This window comes from Thamnophis sirtalis, unplaced genomic scaffold, assembly GCF_051295495.1.
Source record: "Thamnophis sirtalis isolate CommonGarterSnake01/CBP01778 unplaced genomic scaffold, rThaSir2_p1.2 scaffold_5, whole genome shotgun sequence".
In the NCBI taxonomy this organism is placed as follows: Eukaryota; Metazoa; Chordata; class Lepidosauria; order Squamata; family Natricidae; genus Thamnophis; species Thamnophis sirtalis.
This window is the reverse complement of record NW_028261385.1, coordinates 51,927,558-51,944,974: the sequence shown is the minus strand read 5'-3', so window position 1 is coordinate 51,944,974 and position 17,417 is coordinate 51,927,558. Positions and strand designations below refer to the sequence as shown.

The window sequence follows — 17,417 nt, the reverse complement described above, 5'->3', positions numbered from 1 at the left end:
CAGGAGGCCAAAAATGCTGTATTCAGTGTATAAGATGCACCCAGATTTTCATCCTCTTTTTTGAGGGAAAATAGTGCGTCTTATACTCCGAAAAATATAGTATCTATCTCAAAAATCATTCTGTCAATATAATGGATTCCCACCAACATTTAGGGTTGGGGGAATGGAATTGGAACCAGAGAATTGCAAGCAGCCTATAGGCCACTGTTATATATATGTGAATGTAGAATCGCAAATTAATAATTATGAAGGAATAATGTGCTTGTGTAGAAATAACTATCATCTAATATTGAAACAGACAAAACTGTGCTATATAGAGCCTGGCTCACTGGATAGTTTTCAGTACTGTTTGTGAAGAGATCAAGACATATGAACATGATATTTAATATGCATTTAATTCTCAGTATGTATATTAAAATTATTATAGTTCCAGTGTGCACACTAAAAATCATTTGTAAAAAAGCATGACCATTATGCATATTTCTGTTTCATCTACAAAATTTTTGAAACACTAATATTTTGTTCTAAAGTACTGTATGAGGAACTGAATAAACCTGTATTCCCCACAATTTTTGCACACACACACACACTCTCTGAGAGAGAGAGAGAGAGGGAGGGAGGGAGGGAGGGAGGGAGGGAGGGAGAGGGAGAGAGAGAGAGTTTTAAAACCAATAGAGGCCACAATTTTAATGCATTAGTAAAACAGTACGGATGCAAAACTTTTGTTTGTTTGTTTGATTGATTGATTTGGTCACTGGGACTTTTTTCTTCCTCCTGATTATATTTCTCAACACTCCCAATGAACTTCTCTCCATGAAGTTTTATTCCACATTAAGCAGAATTTAATAAATCACAGATCTCATCACCCAATCAGCAAAATTCTCATCCATGCTTAGTTTCAATTCCACAGGCAGCAGATCAGAGAAAAAGAACTGCAAGCAAAGTAGCCTATGAGGCCCAAGATACAATATGCCAGCATTTCATGCTTCATTATCCTAAGCTGTTTCCTCTTGGTTATCATGATCATCAGAACAGGAAATCTTATTCCAAAATGATGGGCTTCTGTTCTTTCATTACTGAATCCTCTACTGAAGCATCATATAGCTGCATGTGTTCTTTACCTGCCATTCCCATATCTTACATTTCCCCAAAGGAACTCAGTGTGACATATATGGGGACCTACTGTTTTATTCATACCACTCTCCTCTTAAATAAATTAGGCTGAAAGTGATGAAGTTTTGCTTGAGGCTTTTGTTAGTTTCTTGGTTGAGAAGAATTTAAGCACAAAAAATGTTCTTCAGATAATAAACATCTGCAGTTACGCATTATTGGAGATAACAATACAGAGAAATAAACAGAGCAAAAAGCTAAGTGCCACCAGTGGCTATAATCTAATAAAAAGATTTAAATGTTTTGCTGATGGATAAAAAGGCCTATTTAGTTGAACCTGAAAATTACAATATGCAACAACACAAACAATTGGGGGGCAGGGGAATCTCTAAAAAAGGGGGGAAACCCAATTCATTTTAAAATTGGCCCTGAAACCTATTTAAATAGAAATGGCTATTTTGAATTATTAGGTTTCTCATAGGTGAATGCACCTGGGGGAAAAACTCAATTCCTTTTGAGTTTTTTATGCATTGCTTCTTAAATTACAACTCAACTCTGAAGAAAGAGTGCTGTGTTATCAAATAACAATAAAAACACTGAAAAAGTTTCATTTTGCAAAATTAACTACAGTAACTAGTTAATTGTCTAAATAACTACACAACATATACCTGCTTTGTGCAAGCTCTGATCGTGCTGATTGCTTCTCTAATTATAGACGAACTTACAGCCAGAAAGTGCAAAGTAATAAAAATTATGTCAACCTTTTAATTGAGTTAATGCAAGATTCTGACACAATGTACATTTCCTTGTTTCATTTGGAAGATGCTGCTGGCGCGCCACCCAGATAATTGTGAATGTCAACAAATTCTAGAGATTTCACTGACAAATGGTATACTGTGGCCAAACTAGACAGAGCATTGTTTACAGAAATAGAACCCAACTGAAGCACAATAAGCAAGGGGTCCCAATTTATGTAAAATGGGGTGTGGATTGATAAGAGATTTAATTTGTGGTCTCCTTCCTTCCAATTTGATCTGCTTCAGAAGACTTTCTATATGCATGAACAGAATATCCTTTTCCAGTAGATAGCAAGTGGATATGCAGGTCAGTGAAAATGGACTAGGACTATTAAAACAATCAAAGCCTGCCTTCCCCTTTGCAGATCACACAATTAGCACTTACTTTTTGTTTTTATTTTCAAGTATTTATAGCTTGCTCCAATCCTGATGGATTCCAAGTGGATAGCAAGATGAAGCATACAATATTTTAAAAAAAGAAGGCAAAAAGAGTGAGGTTAAAAAGGCTCTAATCACAGCAAAGGATCAAAAGCAGGCTTTTAAAAAGCCATATAATAATTGCTGAGTGAATCAAGTATCCTCCAGGTTTGCCCCAGTCAAGCTGATAGTAATAAGAGCAATAATTAAGTGATCTCTGTAAAAGTGTAGATCTAGGTCTAATGTGGCCTTCCAGCAGATAGAAAATTCTTCTTTTCAGAATCCACTCATGCTAAAAACATTTATGCTTAATCATCTGGTTAAAAGTCAATTTCTTGTGCTTTTAGAGGTTTGCTTCAATAAAACTCCTTAAAAATTATTCTTTTTTTCCTCAGACTTATCACGTTAATAGTGACATAATGACAAAACACTTTTAGTGAATATCTCAGATAAATTCCAAATGCTCTTCAGTTCTCGGGTACACATACTATTTAGAATCATGAAGAATAATCCTGTAATATGTTCAATACCATTTTGATTTTGATGATCAATACAATACAATAGCAGAGTTGGAAGGGACATTGGAAGTCTTCTAGTCCAACCCCCTGCCTAGGCAGGAACCCCTATACCGTTTCAGACAAATGGCTATCCAACATCTTCTTAAAGACTTCCAGTGTTGGGGCATTCACAACTTCTGGAGGCAAGCTGTTCCACTGATTAATTGTTCTAACTGTCAGGAAATTTCTCCTCAGTTGCTTCTCTCATTAATTACTTTCCACCCATTGCTTCTTGTTCTACCCTCAGGTGCTTTGAAGAATAGTTTGACTCCCTCTTCTTTGTGGCTCAGTTATAGCTATCTAAGCTTAGCAAAAATAAAACAAAAATAAAAAGAAACAAAGTATCTAGTATCTTAAGATTTTATATTATATTGCTTAATGCAAAAATGCTCCCACTTCCCTTTTATCTTTCAGCATAAATTATCACAAATTCTGGAGATAATTCATATTTTTAAGCTAGGTAGACGTTTTGCTTTAGTCACTTCAGAAATTCTACAGAACTATAGAATACAATTATCTGTTGTATTTATTCCATTTTAGTCTTGCTTAAACAAAAGTGGCATTTAGCTCCTTAAAAATGATAGCTGTGCTTTTACCATTAGCATTTCTGTACAGAATTATGTTGTTTCATTTGGCTTGCAGTGGATGGGAACTTATGTCTTGATAAAGAACATGAACAAATTCTTGGCCAGCAAATCCAGTTTTTCTTACTCTAGCAGCAGCTCTCCAAGATTTCAGACCAACCAACAAACCAAATTTAATTTGTTAATAAGCAACATAAAGCAAAAACAACCTGGAAAATTAATAAAATGATGAAAAGCAGAAAACACCATATTTTCAGATCTTCAACATCCTCTTGTTAAGTAGATCTTGTTTGCTAGCTACTGGAAGTGAACACGATGTGTTTTGCATGAAAATCATGTCTAGTGTTTGGGGTTTTTTTACTAGTTTAATCTAGTGCAGGGTTCTCAACCTCTGGTTTGCAGACCCCTGGGGAAGGTGGCAATGTTGTCACAGTGGGTCCATGAAAGCTAGAAATGTTATGATTTAAATTTTGTATTATGTCTTGGGGGTCCATGGCCACAGTCAGTGGCCACAGAAGGTATTTAAAGGGGGGGTCCATGGTGTAGAAAAGCTTGAAAACCACTGACCTAGACGTTAAGAAACCAGGCTATAAACCAGGAGACTCTGACTTGCAGGCCTGCCTTAGGCATAAAAGCCAGCTGGGTGACCATGTACCAGTCACTCTCTCAGTCCAACTCATCTCACAAGGTTGTTATTGTATGCTGGGAAAATAGGAGGAAGGAATATTAACCATGTTCTCTTTGAGTTATTTATTAAAACATAATAAAGTCAAGAGACAATAAACAAACAAACAAGTTCAGTAAAGACAATTGTGCAGTAAAATCTTTATTGACTTGTTTTATTTTAACATTCAAGCAGTATAAATGCTGCAACATATAAGAGCCTCTGGAAATCTGAAATTGTTTTAGCCCCTTATTCCTCAGTAACGTTATAGTCATGCTAAAACATGGAATATGGAAGTACCGTATTTTCACGACCATAAGCCGCACTAAAAATCCTAAATTTTGATCCAAAATCGGCAGTGCGGCTTATAACCCGGTGCGCTTTATATGTGGAAAAAGATCTCCCAGCTGCTTTGCTCCTCGCGACTGCAATAGATGTCCAGAGGCGGCTTTTGGGGCTGGTGGGGATTGGATTTCCGGCTCGGTGGCCCCTGTCGCTTCTGGACGTCTGTTGCGGTTGTGGGGAGCCGAGGAGAGTGTGGGGGGGAGCGCGCGGCGGTTCTTGGCGCTCCGGGAGGCGGGAGAGGCGCGCGGTTTGGTTTCTCCTCCCTGGGCGTCGCGGCGGCGGCCCCGGGCGCGCCGATCCCTGTGTTTTTCGCATCGGGGTGTGCTGCAAGAGCATGCCCCGATGCGAGGGGCACAGGGATCGGTGCGCTTGGGGCTGCTGCTGCGGCGTCCAGGGAGGAGAGACCGGGCCGCGCGCCTCTCCCGCTTCCCGGAGCGCCGGGGGCCGCCGCGCGCTCTTCTCCGCACTCTCCTCGGCTCCTCACAACTGCGGTGGACGTCCAGGGGCGACAGGGGCTGTCGAGCTGGAGGTCCGGTCCCCATTGGCCCCAGGAGCCGCTTCTGGACATCTGTTGCAGTCGCGAGGAGCGGCGCGGGGGTTCTTGGCGCTCCGGGGGGCCCCGGGGGCAGTTGGGAGAGGCGCGCGGTTTGGTTTCTCCTCCCTGGATGTCGCAGTGGCGGCCCCGGGCTCACCGATCTCGGTGTTTTTCGCATCGGGGTGTGCTGCAAGAGCATGCCCCGATGCGAAAAACGCGGAGATCGGTGCGCTTGGGGCTGCTGCTGCGGCGTCCAGGGAGGGGGGGGGCGGGCCGTGCGCCTCTCCCAGCCGCCCCCGGGGCCCCCTGGAGCGCCAAGAACCCTCGCGCCGCTCCTCGCGACTGCAACAGATGTCCAGAAGCGTCGGGAAACGTGCGGCTTATAACCCGGTGCGCTTTATATGTGGAAAAAGTTTGAAAAATTAACGTTAATTGATACTGCGGCTTATAATCCGGTGCGGCTTTTGGTCGTGAAAATACGGTATTTATTTTTCCCAATCCTCACCATCTAAAATATTTACAACTTAAGTTATTTAAAGACTCCCATCCATACATCCATTGCTTTTTAAAAAAATATTAACCATGTTAACAGAATTTAGTATGTTGAGTTGCAATACTCTTAAGTATATTAGCCTAAATGTACATGAACTGAAAGACTTTAATCCTTACTGCTTGGAAATTATATATATGGATAATTTGGAAAGGTAGAGAATTGTATAGCTTTAATAATCTGATAAATTTATCAGTTTATCATAGCCTCCAAGCTAAATGAAACTAGATGAATCAACACGTTTTGTGCTTGTTTCCAACTGTGCCTCAAAATTAATTTTTGCTTACTGATTATATATATCCATACTGTCTACAAAATAGGTAGAGCAAAACTGAAGGTTAGTCCTAATTGAATTTGAAGTGAGTTTAAGAGTTTGCACAAATAATTATTTAGACTGGTTTTAATGTAAGAAAAAAAGTCCTTCTGCAATGCATGTGTGGATATTTTTCAATAAAAATAGGAAAGTTGCAGAAATATTAATGCAGTATCTTGCAGAAAGTTCCATAAGTGTTAATGTGCCAATCAATAATTGCTTGACTTGAACATTGCAAACTAATTTCTCTCTGAATCATATTTTTAAGTGACAATAATTTGATATTACTTTCCCCCTATAAATACAGCCTTTAAAAGTTTTAGAATGTAAACATATTTCAATTACCATACATTGCTTTACACTGACCTATATTGTTTATTTATAGAATAAATTTGCAAAGAAAAATAAAATTTTGGGGTTAATTCAATTGCCCTCCTATCTATTAATAGGACCAAAGGCATTTATGTCCCAAAAGCCTTTCCAGTTTTGTACAAATGGCTAAATCATCCACAGGCAATGTCAATCATGGCTATGCCATTAGGGAAGTACTGCTCACTCAAGTATCAATACAGCCACTTCTGCCCAGTTTTGTGCTGCCTCTTTTATGATCTTCCCATATCAACTGTGTATATATAAACACCTAAGACAGTGGTGGTGAAGAGGTTGCTACTTCATTCTCTTAGAGTTGAAGACATCATTTTCCTTTGGGTCCACATTGTTAGGCTCCCTCTTCAGACAAGGTTCAAGTCCATGATCCATAATTTTACATTCACCATAACAATAACAGAAAGCATGAGATTCACTTACAGAACCACTTATAATCTCCTTGCAGGGTTGAAAAAAGCTGGAAGATTTCTGTGGCAGAAATCATCCACCTTAGTCCATCAGTTACTATCTGTCTGCATGGCCCTGTCTGGAAGGCCACCTGGATGAAAGATCAGAACTGTTTCAAAACCTTGGCCTCAGACCCTTCTGAACCCTTTGTCAAGAGAAGAAGGACACCTGCCCTAAAATATAATTAAGACATCTGCTGCCTCAACTTGCCTATCCTTCACTAATATAATGATTGCAAACTTTAAAACAAAGATAGATGTGTCACTCTGAAATCTATGTAGTTTCTCTATGTTGCTACTCTCTCTCCAATGGGCTCTGCCATGTACTGTGATGGCTAAAGAAAGGACCAGAAGAAAATAGCTCACTGCACTGAAGTGAAAAAATACTTCTTAGCTTTCATGACTCCTTGTTCTTGTGCTAGAAGCCTGATCACTGCAGCTGGGAAGCTTCTCCACTGGCTTTGATTGTCTGCTTGTGTGTATGCCAAAGCTCTTTGTTCACAGGGAGAGCCTTCAATTCCTAGTACAAAGCATTCTGCTGTATTTGTTACCATCACTCTGTCACTGATCTGGAGGGAGTTTCCTCCACATGATGGCAAAACCTCTACCTTTTGTAACAAAGAGGTGAAGTTAATCCTTCTGTTGGGTCCACTTTATACTGGAATGGCATTTTGTTTCTGGCATTGTTCAATTAAGCATCTCTCCAAGTAAACTGCACAACCATAATAAACTACTTGAGTTTGTGGGTAAAAAAAATTTTTAAAAGTATTTTCCTTTTACTGGTTTAGTTAAGGGATGCATGAAAAAGTGGGTCCCCTAAATGAATACCAGAAAAGTGCTGCTGTGTTCACCTGAGGCCCAATATATTTCCATATTATTTCTGAGACTTGCTCAATCCTATTCGAAGTATGTTATCCCAGATGTACCACAGCAAAATCAATTAATTATTACACCAAGGACACTTGGCAGAGACTTTTAACCTTCTGCCAGGTTAATTGGCATTGTTAAATGCACTTATTTGTGCACCCAGCAGGTAGTTTTTGAATGAAAACGAGACCTAGGGAAAGCTAGGAAACGTAAAAGATTATCCATAGTTTTTCCAATTAGTAATGTAATGTATGCATTATAACTCATCGGCTTCTTACCATTAAGGTACCACTGGACCTTGTCCTTGCTGCTTTGGATTGACTAAAAAGGGCCTTGTTTTTTTAATTTTAATTTAATTTTAATTTCTTTCCAGCAGGGAATCTATAAAATCAAACCTTGGTGGTAAAATGTTCATCCAGTAAACAACTGAATTTGTTAAGAAATTCTCATTATTCTCTTTTTGATGCATGTGAGGGCAATTGTCCTTTAAAGTGTTTTAGCATCACTGAAGCATTCAAAAACAAGAAGACCTTGCTATTTGTCATAGTTGGAAAATCTGGCAGCAAATATAAAAGCATTAAGTAATAAACTAAAATAGTCCAAAGTTAAGAGTATTTGTAGTGTTGTTTTTATAGGTAAAATACATCAGTATTGGAGCCAATGTTTTAGCAATTTAATTATCTTTTTTACTGTTTAAGCATACTTTGGATAATGATTACATGCAGTTTATTATGCTATAGTATTACATAAACTGCCATCCACAATGCAAATGCAAAACAAAAACTGCAGACTTCATAATTCAAAAGTCTGCACAATAATATAGTACATTGCTTCACTTAAAGTTGAATACCATGGAGCCAAAACTTTCTTAACAGTTATTTCATTTACCTAATGTGAATGATCAAAGAAACTTAAATCATTTATTGAGAACCAGCCATTGAGTATTTCAGCAAATATATTCAGCCATTTTATCTTCAGTATCAAAACAGTTGGAATGTAATGGAGAAATTAGTCTTCAGATAGTATCATGTCAGCGAATCCAGCTGCATTTGTATTGTTTCTAACTATTTGATCAAAATAAAACAAAAAAGGTATTTAGGAACATAAAAATGGAAGAGAAATAATAAAAAAATATGCAAATTAAATATAGCCACACATTGATGAGATAATTCATTAATAAAGGAAAAAACCTAATTTCCACAATTATTAAAGCTAACTGTTTAAAAAATGTCAGTGACCACTTATAATATATAGATATATGTTTTCAATTTGGAAACCTATGGGTGAATTCATCACTTGCATAATGTAAATAAATGTTTTATTGATATATGTTTGCAAGTTGGAAACCTATGGATATGAGTGGATGAATTCATCACCTATATCAGTGATCCCCAACCCCCGGTCCGCGGACCGGTGCCGGGCTGTGGAGTACCTGGCACCGGGCCGCGCAGCGGCTGGGGGCCATGATTGCTGCAGCGGCCGGGGGCCATAGTTTCTTTCTGTATGCAAATTAGGGCTAACTGGCACAAGGGGTGTTACTGGACCGCTGGTGGCACTCTGACGTCACCAGCGGCCCACCGCCCCCCTGTGTCCAGCGCCGCCCTTCTCATTCCTTTTCAGCGCTTCAGCGCTGGCCGATTCCTGAAAAAAACCTAAGAGCGCCTGCGCAGCTACGTAGGGCTAGCGTAGACAGCGCTAGTAGCGTAGCCTTGCGTAGGCGCAGTTTGTGCTACGCTATCTACGCTAGCCATACTGAACTGCGCCTGCGCAAGGCTACGCTACTAGCGCTGGTCATCGACGCGCTCATCAACGGTAAAATTATCAAAGGCTGACTGGTCCGCGGCGATAAAAAGGTTGGGGACCACTGACCTATATAATGTAAATAAGTATGTTTTATAGATTTAAGCTTTTCAGAATTTCTTGTATTTTTGGTTCTTGTTAGAACTTGCTGGTTCAAGTTATAGCAAATACCACTTTGTTCAAAGCCATTTGAAACATTAAATGTAAACCCTGTATATACAAGATATAATCCAGAAGAGCTTTGCTTCGGGGGAGGAAGTCATTGTGTGTTTACAAGCAAGAACAAGTCAGAACTATCGAGTTGATTAAATAAAGTCTACCTAAAGGAAATGAAATGTTATCAAATGCTGGAAAAATCTATTAAAACACCAATACAGACCTTGTTATAGAACTCAAACAGTTCTTTATGATTGAATTCCACAAATATTTTCTCCACATTCTGTGAAAGACAAAAAGATGAGTAATAAATTAGTCCACATAATATAGTGCTGTCTGTGCCTTCAGCTTATGGCAAACCATTACTGTAATTATGTAATTCCCTTTAAGGGTTAATTTAATCTTCATAGAATATGTAAAAATAGCAACTTTTTTCCAAACACTATATATATATATATATGTGTGTGTGTGTGTGTGTGTGTGTGTGTGTGTGTGTGTGTATATATATATATATATATATATATATATATATATATATATACACACACAAAAAAAAAAGGACTGGACTTTTTACCTGTTTCTTTGTAAATTATCCTCTATGTTGTAACAAAATAAATGGCTGGAAAAAATATAACTTTATTATCTTTTTTGAGGAACATCTAAATAAAATGATACTTCCATCTCTGCCAGATGTTCTCTGGCAATCAGTAAATGTCATTATAACAAGAGGCTGTGCATGTGACTGAACTCACTGATTCATTTCGGTGGTATGCAAGCATTGACTTAACATTTCACCTTGATTTAACTGTTAGTATCTTACCATGCTGAAATCTCGGTAGACATTTGCCCAGACCTCCAAACCAAAGTTTAACACAAAAAGGTTCTTTAAAACTATTTTTAAATATTAAAGACAAAAGCAGCTCATGATGGGAAACACGGTGGATGAGGCAAATGGTAGATAATAACTTTCTACACCAATAAATCTTTCCTGATTTGCTGGCTAATGGCTACGCAAACACTGTGTTTTGCATTTCTAAATCTGTATTTATTTTATTTTCTATATCTTTTGCCTATGTCATATTTCACTTGAGATGAAGAAGAATGTTTCAAATTACTATGTTTCTATGAACACAGTAATTCTGTACTAACTATACAATACTCTTCATAACTGCTCAGGAACTTCTAAAGCACTCCTATCTTAGTATCTCAAAAACTCCATCAGTAGGTTAGACAGTAATTTACCTGAATTCGTACAGTAGCCATATGTCCTCTCACTCAGATCCAACACTCTAACTTTATATAAAGTTAGATCTTCTATTCCTAATGTATTTTTTGTTAGTCAAGTTTTCCTGGTCAAGTAACCTTTTGGACATCTGTTAATCTTAGACTTCTGATATTACTTCAACGTTTTCCATTTATTTTTCATTTTTGATTTCCTTAAATATGTTCATTTTTCATTTTAATTGTACGGTTTTATGGATTTTGATTTTACTTAGAAGTTTGGGTAAGTTAAGGGTCACTTCATTCAATCAGCCTAAAATGTCTATTCACATAACCTTTATCCCAAGGTTTGTAAAAAGATTAGGAACTTAGAACTACACATAATAGATTTTAGATTTATTTATAATCCTCAAATTATGACCAAAATTGGGAGCAGAACTTTTGTTGCTAAGCCAAGAAGGTTGTTAAGTAACTTGTACCAAATTTTACAACTTGCCAGGGTTGTTAATTAAATCTACCTACTCTCATTGACTTTGCTTTTTGGAAGCATCTGGAAAGTCACAAATGATGATCATGTGAGGGATGCTGCAACCATCATAAATACATGCTGGTTGCCAAGCTCCCAAATTATTTCAAGTGACTGCAGGAATGCTGCAACAATTGTTAATGAAGGATCAGTGAAGAGGTGGGTTGCTAATTTTTTTTAACTACCAGTTCGGGCGCGCTCCTGTGCACATGCAATGCTTCTGCACCTGCACAGAAGTGTCTGGGTGGGTGGATGGAGCCTCCCACTGCCAATACTACCAGTTCAGCCAATCTGGGCCAAACCGGCAGCAACTCACCTCTGGACCAGTGGTAAATCACTTTTTTCAGCAGCATCATAACTTTGAACAGTGAGTATATGAAAGGTCGTAAATTGAGAATACTAAAATATCAAGTCCATTGTGTAGATATGAAAGACTGAAGGACGAAACTAAAGCAATTCCTTTAGTTGGCATTTTGTTCATTGCAAGAAAATAAAATGGATTCTATGGATTCAGTTCTGCCACTAGACCAATGATTTCCAGATAATGGGATAAGCAAAAAAATATATACTTTGAAATTGATATTAAGAAGCATAAAATCACTGGGACCAGCACATTCACCTCACTGCCTTCTCCTCTCTTCTCTAGAAAAATGTCCCATTCTAGTAATTAAAGAAAACTTATGTCTATATGAAAATCTAGCCTTACTATAAAGGAAGGAAATAAAGCATTATGCTCAAAATGGGGTACAGAATAAAAAATAGAAATGCTAGAAAAGAGTTGCAGTCTTAATGGCTCCTGCTGATCCTCTATATAAAGAACATAAAATGTTTTTTGAAAAGGAAAAATGTAAAAGGTTCTGATAGCGCACAAAATGAAAATAAGTTTATGTTGGCCTACTATGACATAATAAACTGTTCGTTTATTCCCAAAATAAGTTAACAAGTGCTACTTGAAGGAAATAGCAATAGCAATAGCAGTAGACTTATATACCGCTTCATAGGCCTTTCAGGCCTCTCTAAGCGGTTTACAGAGAGTCAGCATATTGCCCCCAACAATCTGGGTCCTCATTTTACCCACCTCGGAAGGATGGAAGGCTGAGTCAACCCTGAGCCAGTGAGATTTGAACCGCTGACCTGCTGATCTAGCAGTAGCCTGCAGTGCTGCATTTAACCACTGCGCCACCTTGGCTCTTCCAAGGGGAATACATTTCTAAAAAAATACTAGTGGTGCAATGCCATAGATTGTCATCTCCATCTGAGTAAATATTTATCTAATTCAAAAAAAAAACACTTGCATCTCTATTTTGGGAAATATTGCTATTTATTCACAATAAAAGAGTAACCAGTTTGCTTAACTGTCAATTGAATTTTGGTGCTGGATTAGTATATGCTCCTAAGCTGCCAAAAGTTGAGAATTTATAAATATAAAATTTATAAAAGAAAATAACTTGAATCTATACATTTAACAAATGAAAAGAAAAATCTCAGACAAGTCATTTTTATACAACAGAAATACTATTATTTGAATGGCTAACATAAAGGTTTGCTTTATATTTCAAATTAAAAGTAGGTGGGATCCACTGACAATTAGAAATTTAAAATTTCTCATACATGCCTCTAAATCTGGCTGATCCAACAGTGAATTGGGGAGAACATTCTTGGATGAAATTGATTTTCTATATCCATTTCTATTTGGTTTCAGGAGTGCTTATGGAACAGAAACCATCCTGAAAGTTGTGTGAGGATGACCAGGGCCAGAAGAAAGATGGAGAAGTACCATCCTGTTACTCTTTGTGGATCTCTTTCTATACCATCAAGTAGGTCTCTCTAGGTTAGACTATCAGAGTTGGGATATGAGGGTACAATATACTACAATGTACTATAATGCTTCCATACTTTCTACTTGGGTGACCATTTCCAAAAGCTAGTGCTGGGAGATTATTCTTCTGCCTCAAAGTTATAGCGTTCCTCAGGGTTCCATTTTATTCCCTCTGCTGTACATCTCTATAAAGCTGCTGGAGAGGTTATCTGGAAGTTGTCTTAGGTGCTATCAATAGAAGGATGATACCTAGCTCTGTATCTCCTCCTAATCCAATACAAGTGAGATGATTGGTGTCCCAAGTCAATTCCTCAGCTGTGGAACGGTCTGGGTGAAGGGTAATAAGTGGAGAGTTAATTTAGACAAGATGGAAATACTGTTTGTAGATAGTATATCAATCCAGTTGAATGGTGCCCTGCTTGTCACAGAGAGATTTCCAATTATTTTAAAGCAGGGTTGTCAAACTGTGGCAGTCCACAGGCCAGATGTGTCACACGCAGACCACACCCACACTAGCTCTGCAAAGGAAAAACCGTCACTATGTCATGTGATGGCAACATGACATGGTGAGTTTGACACCCATGTTCTAAAGGAACAGTTGTATGTTTGAGGTTGCTGTAATAACAGAATATTAAATGTCTGATTGTGCTGCACCTCTTTACCTTTCTTATACTCCTGTGAAATAGGAAAGTATCTGTCGAAGCCTTTTCTGAATATGATCCGTCTATTGTGCATTAAGTTATACTTCATTCATCATCACCTTAATTATGGAAAAATCAAGATCATCTTCCTTATTCTCTGCATAAGAACAGTATTTTGTCATTTACAGTGGCTGACAGCCCATTTCCAGATCCAATTCAAAATGCTGGTCTGACCTTTAAAGCCCTAAACAGATAAAAAGGCTCTCTCCCTTGTAGAGTCTTAACTTGTCTCCTTTGGTGGGGACTAGAGGAGAGCCTCATTAGATGACCTTAAGGTCTAGGTTGATACATACAGGAGAAGATGCTCCTTCAGATAACCTGCCTAGCTAGGTTTCATCTAGCAATAATTAACTCGATAATTTCTCTTTTGCATATTACTCATTCATACTGCATACTCAGTTTTCTGAATGACTGATTGATTGACATTATTTTAAAAAGCACTCGGCTGGGAAGGCTGATTTTGTAGAATAGGTGCAGACTTGAAGCAGAAAAATCTCAGCTGAAATCCCAACTCAGCTATGAAGTTGACGACTTCAGCATCTCTTAGGCATCCATTTCATCATAGGAATCTGGGCAACATGTAGATCTAATTTTTTTATTTAGCATTTTGTGAAACCTTCTTATCTACACTACTTCTTCAATTAGTGCCATCTCTTTTTTCCAGTTGGTCCATAACATACTTTGAAGATAAACGATTCAAATTATTATGAGCCAGGACTTCTATCATAATCTCTACAATTACAGGAGAGAGGAGGATGGGAGGGAGGAGGGGGAAGAGAACTGGGAGGGGGAGGAGGAGGAGGAGGAGGAGAGGAGGAGGAGCTCTCTGTTTAAATTCAGAAGGAACACAGGGATCAAATAGCTATTTCAAAGCGTTCAAGAACACATTGCACTTTTCCCCAATTATTCTCCATGTGATCATAGATATCTGGGTTAAACTCCTTTGTGCATAACCAGGTTGAGGGTGAAGGTTCAGAGAACCTACACCCAAGCTACAGGTATTTGCCACTATTGCAAATCATGCAGGTGTTCCATGACTCCCCTGAATGTGTCAAATATCAAAGAAATAATAACTTGGTATGCAGATGTATAAAATTGGGATGCCTAGTAGAATGCTTTCTCTGTTATAAAGGGCATGAACATTGTGCAGAGAGGTCTTGCTATGACTGTCATAAGTTGTGAATACCATCATGCAGTCACTTACAGATGGGGTTTCCAAGTGGCGACTACTACACTTCGAAATTAAATCATTCTTTTCATCCAGGACTTTTTGTGTGAAGGGTAGAAATAAATGTTTTCCTGTTTTCTTTTAATGCAATTTCTGAAAGTAACTATTTTATTGTTTTCAAATATGATTATAAATTGCCACAAGAGATTTTATGGGAAACTGTACAAAGATTTAAGTAAATAAATACTTAAGGTTTAAGTAAATAAGTATTACTGTGTTTATAAGATTATAATACTACTAAATGGGATCTTATACTGTGAACAAAATACATGAACATTTTACAGATATTTTCAACAAAAGCAAAACAATGAGCCAATTTACTTTTTTAACCAGGCCCTTCAAATGGCATCATTTTTCTTTCTTTCTTTTCATATTCTTAGAACACAAAGAACGAATCAGGTTACTACTTACTTTATTTGAATTTGAATAAAAGACTCATTAGTAGCAAAATATAACAATATCGTTTTAAAAATCACTAGGAAAAAGCTTAGCTGTGGGTATCCTGTAAAATATATTGATTAGAACTGCTTCTGAAACTCATTAAGGCTTGTCGTTGTTCTATAATACTGATTCTTTCAACTAAGTAAAAAAAAGTGATTAAAGTATACTTGTATCAGCATTCATCTTCTCCAATGATATGTTACAGATTAAAAACTGAACTTTTTAATGGACTGTATTTTTTCTCTCTCCAAGCATCTTGAATCAACTATAAAAGCATGGAAACTTAATTGCATTACCTAGAAATCTGAGAGAGAGAAAGGAATCAAACAGCAAACTGCCTACTTCAGCAATGTTCTATTTGTCTGGAACAGTAATATTTTAATTAGAAGAATGAATTAAGGTACCACTTCATCTTTTAAAGGACATTACTGCTTAAACTCTAGAGTAATGAAGGAATTTATAGTAAAAAGGCAAGACAATGCTTTTCAACAATGTTGTCATTATATATATTAAACTAATCTCTCTCTCTCCCCCCTCCCTCTTTCCATCCATATATATACACTATACAGTTTAGTTTAGTTTAGTTTAGTTTAGTTTAGTTTAGTTTAGTTTAGTTTAGTTTAGTTTAGTTTAGTTAAGCAGCTTGGGCCACGTCTCATTTCCTTCATTTCTAACTGGCATGAAATTATAACACTGTATTTCAGAAATATTCATTTGGGAATTGTGAGTTGTAGGTTGCCCACATCAATAATATTTATCAGTTCTAATATTTCTGTCCATCATGTTGTAAATGCTCTTCAATCTTCAAGTGATATTTTGAAAACTGAATATAAATATACTGCCTCCCTAAAGTACAACTAGCGGTCCAAGGTTAGCTTACTTTGGAATAGTCATGAACATTCTATGATGATGTCAATTAGGCAAAAAAAATCAATGCATATCCTATTTCTAAAGCAGGGCATAAAATAAGTGTAGATCAAAATCAATTGAAAGTATGTGACTCAGCTTTAAAATACAGTATTTGCCAAAGCACTGACAGAAATTGATGTGAAATTTGGACTAAAATAGATCAGCTCGCCTCTTTTTGGAAACTGCCAGGAAAGGTATTGCACAATTACTAGATTATACTGGATTTGATCTGTATCCAAGTGGAATCAGAAACTTCCCATGTTATTTCATCATATTTAAGAGACATGTCTACTAGGCTCTTCACTGTTGTGTTTTTTCAGTGTGCTGGACTGATTAAGGTGCTGGACTGGGACTCTACGCTCAACCACAGAAGAACATCGGTGCTTTTGGAGCAGTCATGTTCTCTTACTTCAAGCCATCTCACAAAACTATTATCTTTCAAGGGGTTAAGAAATAAGATTATTAAAAATTCAGGGAAGGAATACAATTAAGTACATCTGTTTTCTCTCACCAGGTCCTGGCTGAATATAAAGAATAATGGATGAGGACTTTTTTTTTTTTTAGTTAAGAGAGTTATGGGGAGAAGAAAGTTTATGTTGTATTTAGAAATGGCAATAAGCTATTTAAATTGCTTTTACTTGCTGGAATGAAGAGGAACTTTCTTTTCTTTTTTTCCTTTCTTTTGTATTTTTATTTTTGTGTTTTTGGTAGTTTGGATTAGTTTTTATTCATTTGTAATTCTTTATTAAAATTATTTGAAAAGAAAACTGCTGTGGGAGCAGATTCTTTGATGAAAGGTATGTATCTAACAAATGAAACAATATAATAAATGTATCATATGGCAGCAAGCCCCCTATGAATTAAAATTCAAAATGTTATGACAACATTGTAAATTAGTTGAAAATCAGTGAAAGAAGTATTCACTCAGACAAAATATGCAGTTCTATTTATTTACTCAATTTATATTATTTCAGCTCCAGAAGAAAAGAGCAGTTTCCAGTAATCAAAACTCTTTCAAACAGCAGCAGTCAAGACTGCTAGACG

General features: G+C 37.3%; 1 protein-coding gene and 1 long non-coding RNA gene across 2 annotated transcripts in view; one reads left to right on the top strand and one right to left on the bottom strand.

The window, feature by feature from the left end:
- LOC148045366 (uncharacterized) overlaps nucleotides 1–15,976 on the top strand; it is a 41,174-nt gene extending 25,198 nt beyond the window's left edge. Inside the window, exons 2-3 of the long non-coding RNA XR_015696693.1 lie at nucleotides 12,978–13,092; nucleotides 15,717–15,976. This is a non-coding gene — a long non-coding RNA (uncharacterized LOC148045366). The remainder of the gene's footprint in view (nucleotides 1–12,977; nucleotides 13,093–15,716) is intronic.
- COMMD10 (COMM domain containing 10) overlaps nucleotides 5,497–17,417 on the bottom strand; it is a 63,127-nt gene continuing 51,206 nt past the window's right edge. Inside the window, exons 6-7 of the mRNA XM_087715825.1 lie at nucleotides 9,752–9,811; nucleotides 5,497–8,636 (exon numbers count right to left, since the gene is read on the bottom strand). Coding sequence (XP_087571951.1) covers nucleotides 8,598–8,636; nucleotides 9,752–9,811 — 99 coding nt within the window. The 3' untranslated portion in view covers nucleotides 5,497–8,597. The remainder of the gene's footprint in view (nucleotides 8,637–9,751; nucleotides 9,812–17,417) is intronic.